Raw genomic sequence first — 21,262 nt, forward strand, 5'->3', positions numbered from 1 at the left:
AGGTTTACTTTTATTGATCTACTCTTTAATATTGAACGTCGGCCATTCAATTCCAAGGTGATTGCGTAGGCCTACTCATTATTATTATTATTATTATTCATTAATTTACTGATTAATAATCAATTACACAGGTATAATTAGAATGTAGATTTAGCAACTAGCTAACCACTTCATCAGGTGTTGAATGAGCCCCAAATGATTTAGCCTAAAGTGCCCAAGATGATGTAGACAAATGTTATCTGTATTGAACAAAAAAGGAAGATTCAGGAACCCTATTGTGACTGTAAACTAATAACAATTGCCTAATTGTCAAACTCAAAATTCATGACAATGACTGGTTTAGATTGCACATCAAAATATCTGGAATCATGCATTCCTGCATGGACATGTTAGATTAAACAAATGTATTTCTTGAATCATACTAATACACCTCCTTTTAATGAAGCATTTTGAATGACTATAAGTTAATTAGGCTACACATTCTCTCTATTGCGTGACCCTGCAACAACATTTTTGTGCAACCAAATCATGGGTAGGTGCCCCAACTAAAAACATTAGTATGGATACCTTGTGACTGACTATGCTCTAATACGTTAGAATATAGAACTTGTGAATTATAGTCCCCAATTTGGAAATAGTCATGTTGCTAAATTAATAATGTATGCTATTTAGCAGACGCTTTTATCCGAAGAGACTTAGTCATGCGTGCATACATTTCATGTATGGGTGGTCCCGGGAATTGAACCCACTTCCCTGGCGTTACAAGCGCCATGCTCTACCAACTAGGTGCACTTTAAAAAAATAAATAATAATCATCTGGGTGTTTAATTCCATTATTTTTATTTTTTTTAATCTGATTACTCAAAATGAGTAATGTAATCTGATTACTGGTAACTGTAATCCATTACTGATTAAATTTGAAGTAATCTGGCCAATACTGCTTCTATGTAGATTTCATCCTAAATGGCTGTGTATGTGATCATTTGAATGCAGGTCAGGTACAGTACATTTTGACAAACCTTTCTTTGGAGAAAACAAAGTACAGTATGATATGATTCTTATTGTACTGAGATGTGGTGTGTAGTTTTTCCCTTTTTCAAAACGGTGACTGGAAATTAACGGGACAGTCTGATAAAGCTACTCTACACCAAAGTGCAATTGAACTCAGAGGGAGCACTGTCGTTGAACCAGTGGTAGTCTACTGGTTGTGATGTGCACAATCCTTATGTACGTAAAATGATTATTCTCTCTTCTTTCCCCAATCTGTCTTAATTCAGATGCAACATTTTATTTCTTTTGTTTTCTGTGTACAGCTTGCTTTGGAGTTGTTTGTCTCAAACAGGTACTCTTACTTCTGTACTGTTATTTCCTTAGGTTGATGAAATGATTTAAAAAAAATCTATAAAAGATGAAGAAAAAGAAAGAAAAGGTCTTGTGTATTTTGTCAGTAAGTTTCAGTCAATCCTGCGACAAGCTCTGAGGATAGTTTGGGTCAATTCCTTCTTGAATTCCTGTCAGTTGAAGGCTATGGTAGACTTGCTGATGTGTGACGCAGTTGGTATTGAATTTAAACCACTGGAGGGTGCCATTTTCTGGATGAATTTCAACATGTGTGGGCCTACACACACATTAAGGGTTGGAATCAATCAAACCTGTACTGACTGCATTTGACCCAAATTTCACTTTTCTGATGTTCAACGAAAAGCATATTTGTTATTACTATATGTTCACTTGGGGTGGGGGGGCGGGACCCAGTTTAGGTTACATTGAAACATGCATTTCCTGGGGTTTTAAGTAGACAATTCCATAAGGAGTTTGCAAGAGAGCAGAGACAGACCGAGGCAACAATCGATCCTTAGAGGAGAACCGACTGTACATAAAAGTAGTCCAGTCATAAACTGTCACAGGATCATCATAAAGTCATCGTCCTGTCCTGTTTGTCTCTGCACTGCAGATTATGAGACGGCCCTAAAGGATCCCATGACACCAGGTTAATCTTTCACAATAAATTAGTCTGTTTTTTTGCTGTGGTGTGCATTGCCCATGAGGCCATGACTTTTGAGTAAGAACAGTCAGGTGGTACGAGGAACAGTAGCAGGGTTTCTAATAATAAAGGGGGAAATTCCAAGATCTTTGAGCGAAGACCACACTGACTCACCAGTGGCACGATTGGTTGGAAGTTACAATGTCATACTGCCACTGACAGACTGTGCAACCCAACACTGCTACGAACATGTTGACATAAACCTGCTATTTCCTCATTCTGATTAGAAGTAGTTTTTAAGGCAATGTGAGAAACTTGCTTCCTTAAAAGACACTTAGTTCATTGCAAGACGTCAGTGCGCCACACAGTCAATAATAGACCAAAGAAGTGTGTAGGCGTTTAAAGCTATAGAAGACCCGCAGTAATGTAACAGGCCGATTTGGAAAGAGTGAGTTGTAACTGGTTTAATCCATGGATCCTACAGGCCCAGAGGTGGAGTGCTCTTGCCTCTGCATTGCAGGATCGATGGATCAAAACCCTGTTACAGCTCACTTTCCACATCAACCTGTCACAGTGATGTAGCAATGTAAAGCATGCCTTGATGTGAATATGAATATACAGTTGAAGTCGGAAGTTTACATACGCTTAGGTTGGAGTCATTAAAACTCGTTTTTCAACCACTCCCCAAATTTCTTGTTAACAAACTATAGTTTTGGCAAGTCGGTTAGGACATCTACTTTGTGCATGACACAAGTCATTTTTCCAACAATTGTTTACAGACAGATTATTTCACTTATAATTCACTGTATCACAATTCCAGTGGGTCAGAAGTTTACATACACTAAGTTGACTGTGCCTTTAAACAGCTTGGAAAATTACAGAAAATGATGTCATGGCTTTAGATGTCATGGCTAATTGACATCATTTGAGTCAACTGGAGGTGTACCTGTGGATGTATTTCAAGGCTTACCTTCAAACTCAGTGCCTCTTTGCTTGACATCATACGAAACTCAAAATAAATCAGCCAAGACCTCAGGAAAAAAAATTGTAGAACTCCACAAGTCTGGTTCATCCTTGGGAGCAAATTCCAAACGCCTGAAGGTACCATGTTCATCTGTACAAACAATAGTACGCAAGTATAAACACCATGGGACCACGCAGCTGTCATACCGCTCAGGAAGGAGACGCGTTCTGTCTCCTAGAGATGAACATACTTTGGTGCGAAAAGTGCAAATCAATCCCAGAACAACAGCAAAGGACTTGTGAAGATGCTGGAGGAAACAGGTACAAAGCTATCTATATCGACAGTAAAATGACTCCTATATCGACATAACCTGAAAGGCCACTCAGCAAGGAAGAAGCCACTGCTCCAAAACCGTCATAAAAAAGCCAGACTACGGTTTGCAACTGCACATGGGGACAAAGATCGTACTTTTTGGAGAAATGTCCTCTGGTCTGATGAAACAAACAAAAATAGAACTGTTTGGCCAAAATGACCATCGTTATGTTTGGAGGAAAAAGGGGGAGGCTTGCAAACCGAAGAACACCATCCCAACCGTGAAGCACGGGGTGGCAGCATCATATTGTGGGGGTGCTTTGCTGCAGGAGGGACTGGTGCACTTCACAAAATAGATGGCATCATGTGGATATATTGAAGCAACATCTCAAGACATCAGTCAGGAAGTTAACGCTTGGTCGCAAATGGGTCTTCCAAATGGACAATGACCCCAAGCATACTTCCAAAGTTGTGGCAAAATGGCTTAAGGACAACAAAGTCAAGGTATTGGAGTGGCCATCACAAAGCCCTGACCTCAATCCTATAGAACATTTGTGGGCAGAACTGAAAAGGCATGTGCGAGCAAGGAGGCCTACAAACCTGACTCAGTTACACCAGCTCTGTCAGGAGGAATGGGCCAAAATTCACCCAACTTATTGTGAGAAGCTTGTGGAAGGCTACCCGAAACGTTTGACCCAAGTTAAACAATTTAAAGGCAATGCTACCAAATACTAATTGAGTGTATGTAAACTTCTGACCCACTGGGAATGTGATGAAATGAATAAAAGTTGAAATAAATTATTTTCTCTAATATTATTCTGACATTTCACATTCTTAAAATAAAGTGGTGATCCTAAAACAGGGAATTTTTACTAGGATTAAATGTCAGGAATTGTGGAAAAACGGAGTTTAAATGTATTTGGCTAAGGTATATGTAAACTTCTGACTTGTATGTAAACTGTATATGTATCTGGGTAAAGCTTGCAGGTATAATGCTAAACTTGTAATAATCATGTACATGTATGAGCCTTTAATGTATTATAAGGCTTATAAAATGTTTTGTCAATGTATCAACTTTTCAACTGGCTCAGAATGTTAGGTATAAGTAGTAGGCTATAAAAAGTATGGTATCCTGACTAAATATTTATAACTATGATATTATTATAATACATTATAAACAGTTAAGTTACGCTCGTTTTACAATACGGTAATGAATCTCTATAAACCAGTAATAAGAGTTGGATGAAATAAAGCTCCAAAAATATCTCCAGTTGAATAACAACTCGTGACAACGTAAGCATTTTCAAGACAATTCCAACTCGTGATGTGGTACAATGTTACTGGTCTCTCTAGATATCTGTTGTCGTCTACCTTTTTCAAATGGTCCGGATAGGGTCTGTTTTTTCCGGGCTACATGTTACGCCAACGTTGTATTTTTATTGCACTACTTTGCCGGTGCATAGTGACGTTGTTAGGGGTCACGTGACTTAGAACCAATCACATAATCGAACATATCCTTAACAAGGAAGAGGGCAAGCGATGCAATTTGAATCACTTGAGATATTTGCTAGTTTAGGTGGGTGACGGCAAGAGTTTGTCATCTTGTGCTGAAGGAAAGATGAAGGGTATTATTCTGTTCACACTTTTGACCATCTGGTCAAATGTAGATTGTACGCCGTGTTCGTATTCTCCATCGCAGTGGTGTACCTCTGTGGACTCAGCCATCGAATGTGGGGTAAGATAAATTCACGAGTTTCTTCTCGGGATTAAATCGATACAATGTTTTGGTGACACTGCATGAAAACTATAGTTCTGATGACATGGATCGTCAGTCCTTGCATCCATAGCTATGTCTATGAATTTGAGTGTGGCTTAATTTCTCCAGCCACATCCCTCAGCTTTTTCCTGATTGCTGCTTTAATAGAGAACGACTGAGAGAAGGAGAAACGTGTGGTGAATCTGTTTGTACATGAAACATAATATTAAAAATATAACATCAACACCCATCAACCTTTTTCTCTTCCATAGGTCCTGATTGACATATCATATCTAGACCCAATTTAGACCTATTAAACATTCAACCAAACTCATTCTGTGTGTGTATTGTTTTACTGTAAAAAGTATTTGTACTTTTCTTGTGGCAGGTTCTGAAGCAGTGCCTGGAAGCCAACGCCACCAAGCCCAATGCACAGGTGCAGCCCGTGCAGGTGGAGCTGTATTTTGAGAGTCTGTGCCCAGGATGCCGGTTATTCCTTACCTCACAGCTCTTTCCCACATGGACCATGTTGCAGGACATCATGAGTGTCACACTGGTGCCCTACGGAAATGCACACGTAGGTCTTATACAGTCAGCTAGAAATGATGACGCTCGTCTCTTGTGTTATGATACTTTCTTGGATATTGGATATTGCTTCGACAACGTAGTTAGCAGTGATTGGAGTTGAGGAATTCTGTGTTTAGTTGAAGTCATTTTCGTTTGTCTCACTACAGGAATCTTTTGATGGGAAGCAGTATCAGTTTACCTGCCAGCACGGTGAGGAGGAGTGTCTCGGCAACATGATCGAGGTGAGATTTTTGTACCGCTTTATTTTACAGCCCACTGTTTACCAGGTAGTTACTTGTAAATTACTTATTAAAACTATACTTGTCTAATAATTGCATAGTAATAACACTTTGGTTTCTCTGAGATTCATTGACACAAGCTTCGCTTTGTAAGCTGAATTATTTGATGTAAGTACCAGAAAGTATCCATTGTCACCACATAGCTTCCTAGTTTAATAGCAGGTAAGTACCAGAAAGTATCCATTGTCACCACATAGCTTCCTAGTTTAATAGCAGGTAAGTACCAGCTTAAACCGGGCTGTAACATGATGCGTTCCAGAAAAAAAAGCGCCATTGTTTTACACCTTTTAAAAAAAATCTTCCCTTCTCTCTCCAGACCTGCATATTGAATGCTACAGGAAGCCATGCATTCCAGATCGTCTACTGCATGGAGGCCTCCACTGATGTAGTTAAAGCGGGAGAGAAGGTGAGCGACATATTAACTCTTACCTTCTTTCTCTCAACACCAAGACCATGAAAAGACCACGCCTCAAACAATATACAGCAGCCCCCTATTTTTTATTCAAATGCTCCTGAGAAATACGAACAAAGAGGCTGAAATGAAGTCCAAAAATGTATAATACCGAATCACTTTTTGTGCTTGGTGATTGATGTGTTCTGCTCACATGTGGTAGTGTAAGGGTATGGCTGGAGGGCAAGATAAGATATGACCAGATGGCATTGTAAATATGAGGATACTTGGAAATATTGACAGTAATAATGTTCCGACCACCTGTCCCCTTGACAGTGTGTGGCGCTCTATGACCCAAACACCAAGTGGGACAGCATCATGACCTGTGTGAAGGGAGACCAGGGGAATCAGCTGATGCATCAGAACGCAGTGAAGACTGGTGCCTTGAAGCCCGCCCACAACTATGTGCCTTGGATTGTCATAAATGGGGTTAGTTCACTGAGGCGAAATATTTTTGTTGTATGTGTCAGCAAGTTTACTGTATTGCTAATGGCTTCTAGTAAATACTGTCACATTTGACAAAGTTTATTGCCTCAATTTGTTATATCCGGAATCTTCTTTCAGGAGCACACCGATGACCTTCAGAACAAAGCAATGTCTTCACTCTTCACTCTGATCTGTAGCATGTGGAAGGTAAGTTTTGGCGAGCAAAATTACCATTCCAGTTTTAACAGTGTTATGTCCTATCCATCTTGTCCATTCTTCCTTCCTTGTTTCTATGCAGTGTATTCGGAAAGTATTCAGACCCCTTCCCTTTTCCATTTAATTTTTTTTTTACATTACAGCCTTATTCTAAAATGGATAAAATCATCATCAATCTACACACAATATCCCATAACAACAAAGCAAAAACAGGTTTTTAGAAATGTTTGCTAATTTATTCAAAAGTAAAACCAGTAATACCTTATTTACATAAGTATTCAGACCCTTTGCCATGAGACTTGAAATTTAGCTCAGGTGCATCCTGTTTCCATTGATCATCCTTGATGTTTCTACAACTTGATTGGAGTCCACCTGTGGTAAATTCAATTGATTGGACATGATTTGGAAAGGCACACACTTATATATATATAAGGTCCCACAGTTGACAGTGCATGTCAGAGCAAAAGGAATTGTCTGTAGAGCTCCGAGACAGGATTGTGTTGAGGCACTGATCTGGGGAAGGGTACCAAAACATTTCTGCAGTATTGAAGGGCCCCAAGAACACAGTGGCCTCCATCATTCTTAAATGGAAGAAGTTTGGAACCACCAAGACTCTTCCTAGAGCTGACTGCCCAGCCAAACTGAGCAATTGGGGGAGAAGGGTCTTGGTCAAGGAGGTGACCAAGAATCCGATGGTCACTCTGACAGAGCACCAGAGTTCCTCTGTGGAGATGGGAAAACCTTCCGGAAAAGGAGGTGACCAAGAATCCGATGGTCACTCTGACAGAGCACCAGAGTTCCTCTGTGGAGATGGGAAAACCTTCCGGAAGGACAACCATCTCAGCAGCACTCCACCAATCAGGCCTTTATGGTCGAGTGGCCAGAAAGAAGCCACTCCTCAGTAAAAGGCACATGACATCCCACTTGGAGTTTGCCAAAAGGCACTTAAAGGACTCTCAGACCATGAGAAACAAGATTCTCTGGTCTAATGAAACCAAGCTGGAACATTTGGCCTGAATGCGAAGTGTCACGTCTGGAAGAAACCTGGTATCATCCCTATGATGAAGCATGGTGGTGGCAGCGTCATGCTGTGGGGTTCTTTGTCAGCGGCAGGGACTGTGAGACTAGACCGGATTGAGAGAAAGACTGTTGGAAAAGCATTCCAGGTGAAGCTGGTTGAGAGAATGCCAAGAGTGTGCAAAGTTGTCATCAAGGCAAACTTTGAAGAATCTCATATTTAGATTTGTTTAACTTTTTTGGTTACTACATGATTCCATATTTGTTATTTCGTAGTTGTGATGTCTTCACTATTATTCTACAATTTAGAAAATAGTAACAATAAAGAAAATCCATGGAATGAGTAGCTCTCTCAATTCTTGACTGGTACTGTATGTAAATGTAATATTTCAGTTTTTTATATTTTATACATTTGCAAAAATAGCTAAAAACAGTTTTTAATTTGTCATTATGGGGTGTTGTGTGTAGATTGAGGGGGGGAAAAAACTATTGAATCCATTTTAGAATAAGGCTGTAACGTAACAAAATGTGGGAAAAGTCAAGAGGTCTGAATACTTTCCGAATGCACTGTACGTAGTTTTCCTGTCTATAGAAACCACTGACTAAGATCAAATGATTAGAATGAGTGTAGACAGGCCTTTGCAGATACTGTACTAAAAATAGGTAATTCAGTCACCCTCTGAAGTTGGAATTTGTTGACGCCTTTCTCCACTAGAGTGTGCTGTGAGGAAAAAGAAAGATAAGCGTGCCATCCTTTGATTTCTAAAGTATACTCTGTCATACTATCCTTTAGGGGCCCAAGCCTGAAGCATGCGGTGCAGCTCAGATGAAACGACACAGAAGTTACTGCCATGACGAGTAAATGATCTACGTCTTACCATACCGCCGTATGCCTTTGTGTTCAACTTCAATTACCAAATAGGGATGGTAAATCTGAACTTTTTGACACACTATCAATAATGTTTTAAACGGGTTTGACTGTCGGTATCACGTAGTTCCGCAGATATTCAAGAAAAGGGATGCTGTTGCTCAGTGAACGAGCATTCTGTGGAATGAGCTATGTGAAATATAAACTCTCTCTTAGTCATCTATTTTTATGAAGGGATGAAATTAAAGCTAACCATTTTAAAAGGACTCTGTCTTCACTTAATCTGCATTTCATGTTGAATGTGATAGGTGTTTAGCCTACGAGAGCAGATCTTTCATTTTTGACAAGCGCTGTGGTGTAATGGAGACGAATACCTCTTTGAGTGAAGGCTCTTAGAGTAGAAAGGCTTTGATGTGGTTCTGCATGGCCTCAGTCTTGCCTAGGGGAGACAGCAGTCAAACCAGTGATAACAAGCCTCTTCCCTGGTGGTTTAATAGGACTGCCTGTGCTGCATTTAGTAGTGTTAAAGAGCCATGTTCTTCTATATAATGGTGATTACAAGATAACGGGTCATGTCCTTCAAGATAATTTGGTTATAATATTGGAGCACAATTTCAAAAAATGTATACCGGTAAGAAAGAAAAATGCAAGATAAGATTGAAAGTATGATGTCTACAAGATTTCAGGCTTTTTGATTATTCTTTGATTGTTAGTAGGGGTTCACAGCAAAATGATTTGGCCGTTAGGAAAGACACCTACATACAAAGTCTCTAGGTCAAACGGGGCAGCGGATATGAGGGTTTAAGTGAGACTACTTATAACAGTGCCACTTATAGGCCAATCAGTGCCAATCTTTTGACGTCTTTCCTAACGCTGAACAAATTAGCCTCCAGGACCCATAAGGTCCGTCAGGATAGATTTTCCTCCATCATGGACATTTTGGAAAACCTTTTGTAAAACTTCACCATATGTTTGTTAGGCCCATGGTGCATCTCTTGGTTTGTGCCTCTCTTAGTTTGAGAAAAGCTAAGGGATTAGTTTAGGGATGACTGAGTTATTGATAAATCAGGAAATCAGATTTTACATGTCCATTTAAATATTTTGATAATACACTTCACAATGTCCTATCATCTTGAAACTCTGTAGGGTCATCAGACATTACCATGATGAACCATTTTAAGTTTGGCACTGATATCTTTAAGACAAAAGGAAACTACAGTATTAACAATTCACATTTTGACTACGTAACGCTAATGCTTAAAATAATCCATAAACAAAAATCTTGTTCTCATGCACTAAAAGTCAGATTCACTCCAAATGTGTTATTTGGACTAATCACAATAGTCTAAGGAGTTTGAGAAAATAATATTGATGCATTCAAAGATGGCCACACTTTACCAGTAGATGCATATTAGGACATACGCTATTATGCAAAAAAAAATACTTATTCTCATGAACCATAGGACCAAATGACACCAATTTGGAATGTAGGCCCATTTTAATGGCTTAACTTTGTTTTAGAAAAGCTAAGGGATTGGTCAAAAGATGGCTGAGTTATTGACAAGTCAAACATCAGATTGTACCTGTTCAAGAATGAATAGCATACTCACAGGCCTTACACACTGATCTAAAGCTGGAGATGCTTGTGTTGCATAGGCCCTACCTAGTTTTGGATAGATGCACCATTTTTATTGAGCCATTTGGTTGTTTAAAACAAACCACCTTTACACAATATGGATTATGATCCCTAGTGGATCAGTGACAAAACTGAAGTCTGGATTTCTGCTTACTCAATGTCTTTCTAATCAAAGCAGACATATGACCTTTGTTCATTTTCTATGCATTGTATCTGGTGTGTGAAAGACAAAATAGTAGGCTAAGCATAGAAAGTTATGTCAAAACAGTTCAATGTTGGTCTATTTATGAATTTAATTTGTCAAGTATTTTTCATCATACAAATTATTTGATGTGTTAACGTACATTCTTTTGAGAAATCCGAATTCGCGTTTCAGCTGATTTTTTTGTTGTTGTTGTTGCGCAGCATTGGCGAGTATGATGTCCTCAAACTCCTCCCTGTTACGCATTAGACACATAACCAAATTGCGCTTGGCAAGGGCAGGTAGGCCGAGTCAGAGGACCTGATGAAAGAAACTGATATAGCAGCCTATATAAGTATGGATAGCAGCAGTCATCGATAATACTGCAAAAATATATATACGATATTGAACCTTTTATAGTGCCGTAGTGGAGCAGTTAAATTGGATTTACGTCGTTTAGAAAATAATCATGATTCCTCAGTCGAGCAGAGCATTTCTCTTCAAGATTGCTGGTTATTGGAAGCCGCTTTTCAAAGGCAGGTTTCTAATTGTAACCAATACTGTGAGCTGTGGGTGTATGCTTGCCGCCGGCGACATCATTCAGCAAACCAGAGAGACACGGAGGGTCCCCGAGAAGGCACGTGACTGGACGCGAACAGGTAAGGTCCACGACCAAGGACAGCAGCCGATAAGGAGCCCAATTTCCACCTTGTATGAAATCAGTTCTGAAGCGAAATGAACCATGTGCTAGGGGCAAGAGAGCCAATCATAGTCATAAAGTAGCCTAGCCGAAATAAAAATGCAAAGCATACACAATGAACTTAAACTATAATATTCTAAACCATAGGTATAATGATATGCTTTATGTTGATATGATTTTTGCTTATTATTATGTTTTCCAACATCCTATACAGTAGTTCTGGGTTTCACTAACTGCAAAGAACGTTTCATTTAGCTGTGTTACTGTTGCCCTCTGCAGGTTGCATGTTTGCAGTGGGATGCTCAATGGGGCCCTTCATGCACTACTGGTACCAGTGGCTGGACAAGTTCTTTCTCGGCAACGCTTTACCTGCTGTCACCAAGAAAGTCCTCACTGATCAGCTGATTGCATCACCGACCATGGGAGCATGGTATTTCATTGGTGAGATATTGATGTGTTTTTTTCAAGAAGTCAGCATTTCAGTATACTGAAATCAATGTGTACTTGGACTGTTTGCATAGAACGGGAATTGTCAGGGCCAAAAAAATACAAAAAGTGTTTTTGTTTATGTATTTCTTCTTTATTGTCCCTTTTTTTCTCCAGGTATGGGAAAGATGGAGGGCCACAGTCTATCTGAGGGGTTAGAGGAATTCAAAGAAAAGTTCTGGGAGTTCTACAAGGTTAGTGGAACAGTTTGATTAAGAAACCCAAGCCTGTTGTACTGAATATTGCTGTCCCGGTTGATGCTCCTAGTTCTCAGGGTTTGTTTGTGCTCCTTTTCATTCAAGGCGGACTGGTGTGTTTGGCCCGCGGCACAGATGATCAACTTCTACTTCTTGCCTCCTAAGTTCCGTGTCCTCTATGTCAATGTCATCACCCTGGGGTGGGACACCTACCTCTCCTACCTCAAACACCGTAAGAGCTGCTCTGACGCCATTTTGTTTTTGTCTATTCAACATTACACCGCCAATGATTCCGATGTTCTTTAACAGTAATAGTATGGTCTCTGCTGTTCCAGGAGACAATGTTGAAGGAAGCACTGGAGATGTCACGGAGTTGAATGAGCCAGAACTGGATGTGTCAGGGTCAGCAACCAAACAGTTGAAAGAGAAGCTCTAACGTTGGATTGGTGTCATTTGGGAGCATCGCCGGACTTGAATTCGATGTCAATGTCACTGACAATGACCATGGCAACATTCCTTATCATGTGTGCCTTAAAAGCACTACCTATTTCAACAGTTTTATACTAAACTATGGTGAAAAAATGTTGCGCCCAGACAATGCATACCACATGTACTGTATAGTAAATGCATTTCCACTACAGCCTAAAGCGTTGGTCTGGTTGTTGTTGTATTTAGTGTCTAGTTGATTAGTATACGAAGGCAGTGTCCCGGTCATCATCTCAGTTGCTAATCTACCAACCTATTAATGAGAGTGAGACTAGTTTCAGGTGTACCACAGTTTACTTCTCCTACTATAATGTGATCTATGTTGTTTACCCAGTCGAACCTGTTAAATGAATGACTGATGTGCAGAAAGTTACACATATCATTCTTGTGTAATAGGCATAGGCTAATATATGTCTAGTAGGTGACATGAATTACTCCCCTTGTCTTATTTAACAATCCTATAATTTATTTATAGGAATAGCTTTTTCGAGCATCTTAAGAGTTCTAAAATCTTGATTATCTTTTATTTAAATGATGTCTTTTAATTTCAACCGAATTCTTTACTACTATGGTTTTAATGTATTAATATCGAATATAATTTATCATATGCCTGTAGGTTTCTTAGGTTTATATTGAAGTTTAATAAATGCCTTATCATACAGTATGTCAAATGAATCAATCCAATACTGTAGTTGCAACTGATCAAAGATAATGTTAATCTCCAAACAAAATGTATGTTTATAATTGCACTGTAACAACAAACTCCAGGGCCCAGATTCACAAAACTTTCTTAAGAAGACATTTCTTAACTGCCATTTTTTTCCTTAACTATAGACTTATGAAGAAAGTTAAGCAAAGTTGCTATTCCTCAAAAAGGTTGTTTGAAATGTTATTGCGTTATTTCTTATGTTTCTTCTTAAGCACGAAATTTGATTATTGAAAAGAAAGTTATTGGATTTGTTCTTGGAAATGTTCTCAATTCCAAGATGGCTAAACCCTTGTCTAAAACTGGGCAGTGAGAGAATAAGCTAATGAAAGCAATTGAACACGTGTAGCCCTTTTCTGCAGTCATTGGACAAATTGCCTTCTAGTGGCCTTATAGGTTGAATGTTATTAATATTTTGTATAATTATTTTAAAAACTGGTGTTTCTATGTTAAACGGATTTGTACCATTTCAGTCATCTGCCAGGTATATTAAGTGTAATGTTGGGATGCAAACTCCAAATGAAATACATTTGACCTGTATATCTGACATGATACAGGTGTCGTCTTTTGTTTAAGCCCATAACCATGTGTGTACTTTTGTTTCAATATAGATTTGTTTAAGACTACCAAGAAACACTCTGTGTGACCCAGATTTAACCCACTGCTAAAGAATGTGCAAAGCTGTCATCAAGGCAAAGGGTTGCTACTTTGAAGAATCTCAAATATAACATATATTTTGTTGTTTAACACTTTTTTGGTTACTACATGATTCCATATGTGTTATTTCATAGTTTTGATGTCTTCATTATTATTCTACAATGTAGAAAATAGTAAAAATAAAGAAAAACCTTGGAAAGAGTAGGTGTGTCCAAACTTTTGACTGGTACTGTATGTATGTATGTATGTATATATATATTATTATTATTATTACACCTACCACCGTGTGCACATTTCTCCACTTAAAATGTGAAGAAATAATAGTTTAGCAATTTTTTTTTAAAACAGGACAAATCTGAGGGGGCACATGTCAATGTACCCCCTAAGGGTATGACACTGCTACGACATACATTTGATGTGGATTTGTCCATAGCATTTTCACTTATCCAGTTCTCCTGTCATCTGCAAGCACTTAATTCAGTGGGAGAGTCAGGCATTCTGAGACTATCTTCGGGGAGAGACTACAGTACAAGGCCTGCCTAATTCTGTTCCAATTTATTTAGTTGGTGGTAAAATTCTCATATTGTAAGAACTATGGATGATGAAGAGAAGACACGCAATTAGGCAAACAGGTGAGTCAAAATGATTCCACAAACATTTTGTATTTCTATAGCACACACTTTGCACAGAAACCTTTCAATAAGTAATTTCATGTGTTAAATTGTGGGTTCAATTGGGTTAAAGTAACTGTTCAGTGAAAATCTCACTTTTTAAAGTTCATATTCTGTTACCTCATACCCTAATAATGTTTTGACTAAATGGCCAAAGCATACATTTGAGAAAAAACACTAAAACAGTTTAAAAAATGCTTGCTATTTCCTCATAGAGTATGTCATCCTTCTGAGGATGAGCTGGCCAATCAGCCGTCTACTCAGCATGACTATTTTTTATGACCATATACACCCACACCATTCTGTTGTTGGGGTATGCCGACACCATTCCAACACAGAAAAATAGCTTTTTATCATATTTAGGGTGGCTTGGGTTAAACGCCCCCTGGGTTAAACGCAACTCCTGCCTGTAATTCACACAGAAACCACTTTATGTCACCACGTTTTTTTTCAACACTTTCCCTGGCTGCCACTTCTCTTGCTCAACTAAAAATGTAATCTGTCTCATCTCAACTTTTTAAGTCACTCCAACAAAACAATTTTCAGGTAGATTGAGTATGTTCTTTTGAGTAAATTTGGGGCAAAATGCAAAATGCGCCAGGGCAATGCAATGCAAGTCAATGGTACCTATATTATACATTTCCAAATCATGTCCAAATAATCTACAAGTAACTTCATTGAGTTACACAATAAATTTTGAGATACTTTAGGATGGTTTGAACAGGAAGCATGAAAATGAAGAGGGACCTAGTGAGATGTGCTCAGTCATATTTGAAATACAAAATACATAAAAAAATGGTGCAATTTGATTTTTTTTCGTTATTTGATTTATTTAATTAAAATAAGTTACCCAGACTTTCGCTTTTAAGTCAATTACTCAAAAATGTCAAAATAAAATGTATATCGCTAATCTTAATTTTGCCCCATAGAGGGGGGTGTTTTGTCACAATAGCGGTTTCAGTTTTTATTGAACAACAAAGTATGCACGTATCTAAATCTTACCAAATATAGCTTTTTTGTTCTCAGAAAAAATATGTTTTCCTTAAGGGTGAAGTTGCACCCTAATTACCATTTCTTTGGAAGGAAAACTATTTCACTCATATTGCAATTAATTATATTTCATCGAAAACTGGAAACGCTGGACAGTTACTGTACACACCGTGTATTGCAAATGTTTTACCTGCATGGAGCTAATGTTCTATCCTCAAGATGCCATTATTTTCCTTCCTTTTTAGAAGGCCTCAAAGTGTAGCACATGATGCTACTACATGTAACCTGAGCTACCTACTGGCATAGGCATATTTTTTATTTCACCTTTATTTAACCAGGCAGGCTAGTTGAGAACAAGTTCTCATTTACAACTGCGACCTGGCCAAGATAAAGCAAAGCAGTGCTACACAAACAACAACACAGAGTTACACATGGAATAAACAAGCCTACAGTCAATAACACAATAGACAAAAAGAAAGTCTATATACAGTGTGTGCAGACAGACCTGGTGATTTTTAACATTGGCGAGGGTAATTTTTGCTTTTTCGGAACAAACTGCTTTTTATTACAGTATTGGAAGCCTTTCAAAGTCAAATTCAGATGGGGTCAACATTTCATCAGTTCGTCTGCTCAGTGGATAATCAGTGGATAATATCATGCGACGTATTAATTCTAACCCTCCCAGGCCTGCCAAACTAGTAGGTCTAGCTGAGAATTGTGGAGATAGACAAGTATCTATTTCAAACCAGCATCTCTATTCTCATCTCTTGCTCTGCAGTTGAACTGGAATGCTCCCTGAACTCTTACCTTTGTACACTTGAAATCCGAATATTGGCCCCATCACAGGTTGACATGCATATTTCGAGCTATGAATCATCTTTTTGTGAAGGAGAGTGAACGAACACAGACCGGTTGAAATGGAGTGCAAAAGGCCAGTTTCAGGCCAATGTCTATGGGTATTATAAAAGATCTATGACATCATGGTATTATAAAAGATCTATGACATCAAATCATTTCTGTGGGACTGTTTCACAGCTTGGCTCATCGTGTAGGACCTGTGGTAAGCGCGAAGAAAGACTCAAGGTTTTTCAGTTCAAAACAGAAATTCCCATTGGATTGTTATACCTTTAAATGACATCGACTGAGTCAGTTCCCGCTGGGCATAGACGACAGTTCAAACGTCGAGTTTTGATTTATAGTTGGCTGAGTTGTCAACTAACGGTGAATTCAACAAAACATTTCACCATGCTATAGGATTTAGGTTAAAAGTTGAGTGAAATATATACGTAATTCCCTTACTTTGATGACGTTTTGCAAATCCAATCAGTGTTCCATTTTGATTCAACTTAATCACATAGATTTATTTTGTTGAAATTACGTGAAAACAATGTTCACTCAACCAGTTTTTGCCCAGTGGGTTATTACAAGACTGCATGGTTTTAGTCCAATTACTGTGGAATAAAGACAATTAGCACTTGTTGTAAAGAAATACTGTGTAACGTGGGTCGTACAAAGTGGACCAAGGCGCGGCATGCTCATACTTTACTTTAATTATGACGACACTTAGAACAAAAACAACCGACAACAGTTCCGTCAGGTGAACATACACTAAACAGGAAACAACTACCCACAAACAGGAAAAAACACCACTACTAAATATGACCTCCAATTAGAGGCAACGAGGAACAGCTGCCTCCAATTGAAGGTCAACCCAATAAACCCCAACCTAGATATAGACAAACTAGAAATCCAACATAGAAATAGGAAACATAGAACAAACACAAAAACACCCCGTCACGCCCTGACCACTCTACCATAGAAAATAACAACTTATATTTGTCAGGACGTGACAGTAGTACCCCCCCCAAAGGTGCAGACTCCGAAAGCACACAATATAACAAAAAATGGTTAATTTTTTTAAAAAATAAATAAAAAACCAAACATAAAGGGAGGGAAGGCAGAGTGGAAAAATGTCTATGGCGGCGGCTCTGGTTCCGGGCGTAGTACCCCCACCGCCCGCTGATCCCCCCGCTTCTGTTTGTCTGGAGGAACCAGACCATGGATCATCTTCGGAGGCTTCGGACCTGCCACCGAAGACTCTGGGCTAAAAGCCGCCGCCGAAGGCTTTGGGTTGCAGACCACCGCCGAAGGCTCTGGGTTGCAGACCACCGCCGAAGGCTCTGGGTTGCAGACCACCGCTGAAGGCCTAGTGCTCACAGCAGGCACCGGCTGTACCGGGTTATGGATGGGTTATGGATGTGCACTGGAAGGAGAGTGCGTGGAGCAGGAATCGGTCTCACCGGACTGGGAAGATGCACTAATGGCCGAGTGCTCACAGCAGGCACCGGCTGGACCGGGTTATGGATGTGCACTGGAGGGAGAGTGCGTGGAGCAGGAATTGGTCTCACCGGACTGGGAAGACGCACTAATGGCCGAGTGCTCACAGCAGGCACTGGCTGTACCGGGTTATGGATGTGCACTGGAGTGTGAGTGCGGGGAGCTGGAACAGGACGTACTGTGCTGGGCAGGCGCACTGGAGGCCTGGTGCGTGGGGCTGGCTTTGGAGGCGCCAGACCAGTAACACGCACCTCAGGGCGAGTGCGGGGAGCAGGAACAGGACGTACTGGACTGGGCAGGCGCACTATAGGCCTGATGTGTGGGGCTGGCTTTGGAGGCGCCAGACTAGTAACATGCACCTCAGGGCTAGTGTGGGGAACAGGAACAGGACGTACTGGACTGGGCAGGCGCACTATAGGCCTGATGTGTGGGGCTGGCTTTGGAGGCGCCAGACTAGTAACATGCACCTCAGGGCTAGTGTGGGGAACAGGAACAGGACGTACTGGACTGGGCAGGCGCACTAGAGGCCTGATGAGTGGGGCTGGCTTTGGAGGTGCCAGACTAGTAACACACACCTCAGGGCTAGTGTGAGGAACAGGAACAGGACGTACTAATGGCCGAGTGCTCACAGCAGGCACTGGCTGTACTGGGTTATGAAAGGAGAGTGCGAGGAGCAGGCACAGGACTTACTGGACTATGGAGGCATACCGGAGAGAGAGTGCGAGAAGCAGGCACATGCTCACCACAATAAGCACGGGGAGTTGGCTCAGGGCTCACCCCTGGCCCAGCCAAACTACCCGTGTGCACGGGTAGTTGGAAGAACGGGCTGCCTCTCGTTCTTCCCGGTAGGCTCCGATATCTCTCAATGACTTGCCCCCAAGTCCAGTTTCTCCTCTCCATCCATTCCATGTATGACCAGGTGTCCATCTCTGCCTGGGCACGCCGCTTGATCCAGTCATGGTGGGTAGTTCTGTAACGTGGGTCGTACAAAGGGGACCAAGGCGCGGCATGTGAAGTGCTCATACTTTACTTTAATTATGAAAACACTTAGAACAAAAACGACCGACAACAGTTCCGTCACGTAAACATACACTAAACAGGAAACAACTACCCACAAACAACAGGAACAAAAACACCCCTACTAAATATGACCTCCAATTAGAGGCAACGAGGAACAGCTGCCTCCAATTGAAGGTCAACACAATAAACCCCAACCTAGATATAGACAAACTAGAAATCCAACATAGAAATAGAGAACATAGAACAGACATAAAAACACCCCCTGTCATGCCCTGACCACTCTACCATAGAAAATAACAACTTATATTGGTCAGGACACTGGAGTGATGTATGATTGCTAATACAATTGTTCATAGACCAATTCTGTATACTGCGTCCATGTGTAAGTACATTGAAATTAAGTTGTTTTCAAGTTGTTGACACAATGACCAAAAAAATACGTATTTTCAACTTTCACCTTCAACCAAAACTGAACGTAGACGGACATCTTTGTATAGTCGTCTTTTCAGCGACATGAAATATACATATTTTCAACGACCTGAGAAATATGTATTTTCAATGACCTGAAAAAGTTGTCTTTTCAACTTTCAACCAAAACCGAACTTAGATTTGATGGCGGGCACAGTCATTTTTTCCACAACATTTTGTTAGGTGGGTAGGAGGAAATTATGTCATACTGAGTGCTATAGACGAGTTCAAATAAAATGTGCATACTGTACTAAGATCAATACTTAATTGAGGATGGAAATGTGTTAATGTTAAACTCTGTAGTGAAATAATATACAGTTCACTGAGTGTACAAAACATTAGGAACACCTTCCTAATATTGAGGCGCACCTGATTTTGCCCTCAGAACAGCCTCAATTTGTCGGGGCATGGACTCTACTAGCTCGAAAGCGTTCCACAGGGATGCTGGCCCATGTTGACTCCAATGCTTCCCACAGTTGTGTCAAGTTTGCTGGATGTCCTTTGGGTGGTGGACTATTTTTCATACCCACAGGAAACTGTTGAGCATGAAAACTCAGCAGTCAGTGTTGCAGTTCTTGACTCAAACCGATGCACTTGGCACCTACTACCATACAGTGTTCAAAGGCACTTAAATATTTTGTCTTGCCCATTCACTCTCTGAATAGCACACATACACAATCCATATCTCAATTATCTTAAGGCTTAAAAATCCTTCTTTAACCTGTTTCCTCCCCTTCATCTACACTGATTGAAGTGGATATAACAAGTGACATCATTAAGGGATCATAGCTTTCCCCTGGATTCACCTGGTCAGCCTATGTCATAGAAAGAGCAGGTGTTTTGTAATGTTTTGTACACTCAGTGTATATTCACTTTAATACGATTTATCTTGTACAAAAATACAACATTTCAGGTATTTCAGGAATTTTATGGCAATGTATTCAGTGGTCTTATAAATATGACAATAGTGAGTGTATTAGCATAGATAGCTCCCCTGCTATTGTTGTTATTGTTTATGGCAAGGTAACATTCTGTCATAGATGGAAAATGAAGTCATGGGATTGAAGGGGTTTTGTGTGCTTCAACCCTCTGAAGCTTTATTAAGAGATGGCCTGAAAGACAGACCTAGTTTCAAAACAGTGACCTGGAAAATTGTGCTAAAGGTGATACAGTCCCAGGAACAGCCTGATGACTCACACTAATGGTGCTTTCAAGACAACTGGGAACTCTGAAAAAAACCTGAGATCAAATCATGACATCAGTGATCGTCAGGTTGAAAAGTCGGAGCTCCAGTTGGATTACTGTTCAAAAAAACTTTTTTTAATCAGAGGTCGTTTTTTCAGAGTTCTCAGTTGACGTGAACTCACTGAAGTCGGAAGTTGGAGATTTCCGAGTTCCGAGTACCCAGTTGTTTTGAACGCGGCACTAACTGCTGTTAGTGGGCGTGCCATAACAAGGAGTCTGGGTGGTTGCAGCCTGGTCTCACAGACAAGACGTTACATAATAAATGTAAATTCGGTACTTTCAAATTAGTATGATATGTCACGTTTGGTATGGTTACATAAGACAGTAGGTTACTTAAGACAAAAACGAAAGGAGGGTGGTTGGTCGGACAACTTGAGCATTTTAGCTAATTAGCAACTTTGCAACTACTTAGCATGTAAGCTAACCCTTCTCCTTCCCCTAACCCTAACCCTAACTGTAACCCTTTTCAGTTAACCCTAACCCTAACCTTAACCATTTAACCATGTAACCTAACTCCTAACATTAACCTTAACCTTAACCATAACCCAGGGTTTCCCAAACAGTCCTCGGGACCCCAAGGGGTGCACATTTTTGTTGTTGCCCTAGCACTACACAGCTGATT

The 21,262-nt window shown here is 40.1% G+C and overlaps 2 protein-coding genes across 2 annotated transcripts; both read left to right on the forward strand.

Moving 5' to 3' along the window:
• The first annotated feature begins 4,689 nt into the window (after window positions 1-4,689).
• LOC106568950 (gamma-interferon-inducible lysosomal thiol reductase) lies at window positions 4,690-9,123 on the forward strand. Its single transcript, XM_014139824.2, has 7 exons — window positions 4,690-4,995; window positions 5,405-5,593; window positions 5,751-5,825; window positions 6,199-6,288; window positions 6,610-6,762; window positions 6,898-6,966; window positions 8,786-9,123. Exons 1-7 carry the CDS (start codon window positions 4,879-4,881, stop codon window positions 8,852-8,854), a joined length of 762 nt encoding a protein of 253 aa, XP_013995299.1. The 5' UTR covers window positions 4,690-4,878; the 3' UTR covers window positions 8,855-9,123.
• A 1,781-nt stretch (window positions 9,124-10,904) lies between these two features.
• Window positions 10,905-13,799, forward strand: mpv17l2 (MPV17 mitochondrial inner membrane protein like 2). Its single transcript, XM_014139820.2, has 5 exons — window positions 10,905-11,336; window positions 11,657-11,818; window positions 11,981-12,057; window positions 12,166-12,292; window positions 12,396-13,799. The coding sequence occupies exons 1-5, from the start codon at window positions 11,147-11,149 to the stop codon at window positions 12,494-12,496; spliced, it is 657 nt and encodes a 218-aa protein (XP_013995295.1). The 5' UTR covers window positions 10,905-11,146; the 3' UTR covers window positions 12,497-13,799.
• Window positions 13,800-21,262: the final 7,463 nt, after the last annotated feature.

The sequence above is a fragment of the Salmo salar genome, chromosome ssa14, assembly GCF_905237065.1.
Source record: "Salmo salar chromosome ssa14, Ssal_v3.1, whole genome shotgun sequence".
Classification (NCBI taxonomy): domain Eukaryota; kingdom Metazoa; phylum Chordata; class Actinopteri; order Salmoniformes; family Salmonidae; genus Salmo; species Salmo salar.